Genomic DNA, 3,436 nt, shown 5'->3' with positions numbered 1-3,436 from the left:
AACTTGATGCAAATAATTTTTCATTTCAATTTTTTATTTTATAAATACATAAATGTACTATGCAAACAATTTTGGCTACAATATCACGTAAAGTTTATTATTTGAATTCTCACACACTCAAATAAAAAATTTTATATAAATAAATATCATATATTGCGTGCTAATTATTTAAGAAAATCCGGTCATCATTACTAATCATTTCCTCTTTTGAACGAAAGACAATTTTTGTTATTATACCTACACACACTGAAATAAGAAAAAGAAATCCAATACGATGTTCCAGAAATATATATATATATATATATATCATATTATTACATTTTGATTTAAAATTACAAAACATGAACGGTAGAGAAATGAAGAGGTAGAGGACAAAAGTTTCCGTGGGATTAAGATGAGCCGTTGGAAATTATGCCGCCGTGCCCTGCTTGTCCAAGACGTGTTAGAGTTTAATGATTGGATTGAGACATTTCCCCTTTCCTGTTATGTTATTGTTTTCCCCTTATCCCCTTAATCATTTTTCCCATTTTAAAAGTACTACTTCTTATCTTTAATATGGAAAAAAATACCTGGAGATTTAATTTGATTTAAAATATGAGATTTTAATCTATTTTGTTTTCACTATTTATTGATTTTGTCTCTAAATAATCCATACGGTAATTACATGTGTTAAGGAGTTTCTAACAAATGGTAATTCCAATAGATATGATTAATAAGCGTATTTTAAAGAACACAATATCAATTTATTACAAATAACTAATTTAACTAATTTATTTAACTTTTATATTAACATATGCAATCATGGGAACTACTTTGAGAAAAAATAAATAAATATGATAGACAAAGTATATTAAAGTCTTATACTAACTCTAGTTCTAAATATAAGAGCTAGTTAGAAGTCCTAATTATAAGATCTTAATCCACTTTGTCTTTAAAATTTATAATATGTTCTCAAAAATATCCCTAGTGATTATAACGTAATTCCACCAAAATGTAATTCCAATGTACATAATTAAATAAAGATAATTTAGAAAACTCAACACATGTTTATTATAAATAAATTACTTAACTTTTTTTTCTAATTTTCTCAAATTAATTATCTAACTCTTATATTAAAAATCGAAGATAATATTTGGGATGAAGTCAAATCTCCAACTAGCTTTTAGTATTTATCACCGTAGCTATTGTGATTTTCATTCATGGCTTCAATGGAGTTGGTTCCTCGTGCATTGATTGGTTTTCTTCAACTTCATGGGTGAAAGTTGAGAGATTTCGTTTTTGTCACCTTCGTTCAAATCATTATTTGGTTGGTGCTCTTCTCAACTTTCTCATTGAGACTTGGCATGGTAGTAGGTGGATGCACTTTTCCTCCTGAATTTGCAATCTGCAGCACGTCAATCTGTTTTGTGCAGTTTACAGATTATGATTATGCGCTTATTGTATTAACTTTTTATGTTTTACTAATTTTAACAGTTAGTTGAGAGTTGAATTTGATTTTAAATGTAAAATATTAGTTCATTTCATCTTTTAAATTTATAATTTTTTTTCCACAAAGTAATCTTTATTTGATTCTACTTATTAAGGAGTTTTTTAAGGAGAAAATTTCATTCTAATGCACATAATTAAAAATAATAATTCAGGAAACCAATATGTATTTGTTACAAATAACTAATTTAATTAATTTTTTTAATATTCACAAATTAGTTATTTGATTAATTCTTATACCAAAGACGGTATACATATATATCTACATATATATATATATATATATGCTCTTTCATTTCTAAATGTAAAAGCATTTTGTAATGAAAATTACATTACAAAATAATTCTACATTTAAGATGTGATGAGCATTTTGCTTTTCACAAGAAAATTATAAATCTATAGAAAGTTACCTAAAAGATCAAGAAAAACTGAAACAACCAATGAAAAATACAATTAAAAAAAAAAAGAGTAGATTTACAAAATCAAATCTCAACCAAATCAAACTTCATGTGCTGTTGGTTGAATGGCTCAAACAAGGATCTTGAATACTGAAATCCATTACAGTAATCTTCAGATAACAGATCCAACCAAGAAGAAGGAGCTTCACGGTTGGGCAAATGTAAATCCTCTTCAACTTCATGCTGATGATCTTCATGTCCCTTCCAACACTGTTCATCGCCATTATTACTTGAAGCTCCAGCCATGGAGGCATCATTCTCATAATCATCATCATGACCATGATCTGCAGAATCCTGCAGAAACTTCTCTTCAACATTGGAATCTTGCCCGGTAAGCTCCTGCACAAGAGCTCTGAAGTTAGAAGCACTTGTCTTCACCTTCATGGGACTCGATATGTAAGTCACCTTGATGTCTTTCTTCTTCTTCTTCACCATCTTCTTCAAGACGTCGTCGTTTCTCTTCTGGTTTCTCCACTTCATCATCGCTGCTGGGTTCTTATTAACCCCAAGCATCTCCATCAGTCTACACAGCGTATCAGAGGATCAAAACCAGTGTTTTCCCAGGAAAAGTTTCGATTTTGATGGTTGATAACGGATTTGATGGATAAAGGGAAAAGAACCCAACTTGCCAAAGAACTTATATAGATGATACTGAAAGCGACAAGGGGTTATTAGTCAAAAGGTGATTTTCCAGGAAAGTGAACAAGAAAGGAAAATCGAAAAGGTGACGGCGGGAAGGGAAGGTGACGAGAAGGTCGTAAAAGACGCCATGTATCTAGAGGGAGAGATTGAGATTCTAAAGTTTGCAGATATTTTTGTTGTGGAGAAAGAGCGATCGATGGTGAGATTGAAGATTTGTGGACGTGGCTTAAGTTCAATGAATGAACTCTCAAATTATTATAGGTCACGTGCTCGCAGGCGCAGCCGTGGACGACTAGAACCCTTCGTATTTGGAACTTAAAATTCTATGATGTCTTGGATTGGAAAATAGGAAGAGAAAGAGACTATAATTATGGTGTCATCAAGTCTCTTATTGGCGCTTGGCATTCCAACTTAGCTGCTAAAGTATTCAACTCCATTAACACAGACACAAACGCACAAGGTGGACAATGTTTCCCCACTGTCCCTTTTTCTCTTTTTACCTCCCACCCCAGTGGATCAAATTCCTAACTGATCTGATTAAGAGTTTCTTTCTTTGACCAGATGATTGAGAGTTTTGAATATGGATTTTGTTTTATTCCATTGCTAAACTTAAAATCTTAAATTATGTTGTTTTGAGTTGAAGAAAATAGCAACATATCAGTTTTGCGTCTTAATAACTCTATTTTATTAGATATGTTAGTTATGCATGAATGCTTTATTTATTTGTGAATCAATGACTTATTTATCCAAATATTACTCTTTTCAATTGTAGAAGCGACTAATTTGGCGATTACTACTGGTTTTTTTTTTTTTTTGTGGCTTGACTAGAAGAATAATACCAGCATTTAATC

At 31.1% G+C, this 3,436-nt stretch overlaps 1 protein-coding gene across 1 annotated transcript; it reads right to left on the bottom strand.

Annotated features, from left to right (window-relative positions):
* Positions 1–1,780: 1,780 nt before the first annotated feature.
* LOC114727525 (sigma factor binding protein 1, chloroplastic-like) lies at positions 1,781–2,712 on the bottom strand. Its single transcript, XM_028914228.1, has one exon. It carries the CDS (start codon positions 2,460–2,462, stop codon positions 1,968–1,970), a length of 495 nt encoding a protein of 164 aa, XP_028770061.1. The 5' UTR covers positions 2,463–2,712; the 3' UTR covers positions 1,781–1,967.
* Positions 2,713–3,436: the final 724 nt, after the last annotated feature.

Source organism: Neltuma alba, unplaced genomic scaffold, assembly GCF_004799145.2.
Source record: "Neltuma alba isolate B1F8T4 unplaced genomic scaffold, ASM479914v2 tig00012481_pilon, whole genome shotgun sequence".
Classification (NCBI taxonomy): domain Eukaryota; kingdom Viridiplantae; phylum Streptophyta; class Magnoliopsida; order Fabales; family Fabaceae; genus Neltuma; species Neltuma alba.
Note: the sequence above shows the minus strand (reverse complement) of the source record. Positions and strands in the feature narration are given on the sequence as shown.

Bases quoted from the DNA above. Each gene is read 5' to 3' on its own strand.
- LOC114727525 (XM_028914228.1), bottom strand. From the start codon at position 2,462: ATGGAGATGCTTGGGGTTAATAAGAACCCAGCAGCGATGATGAAGTGG.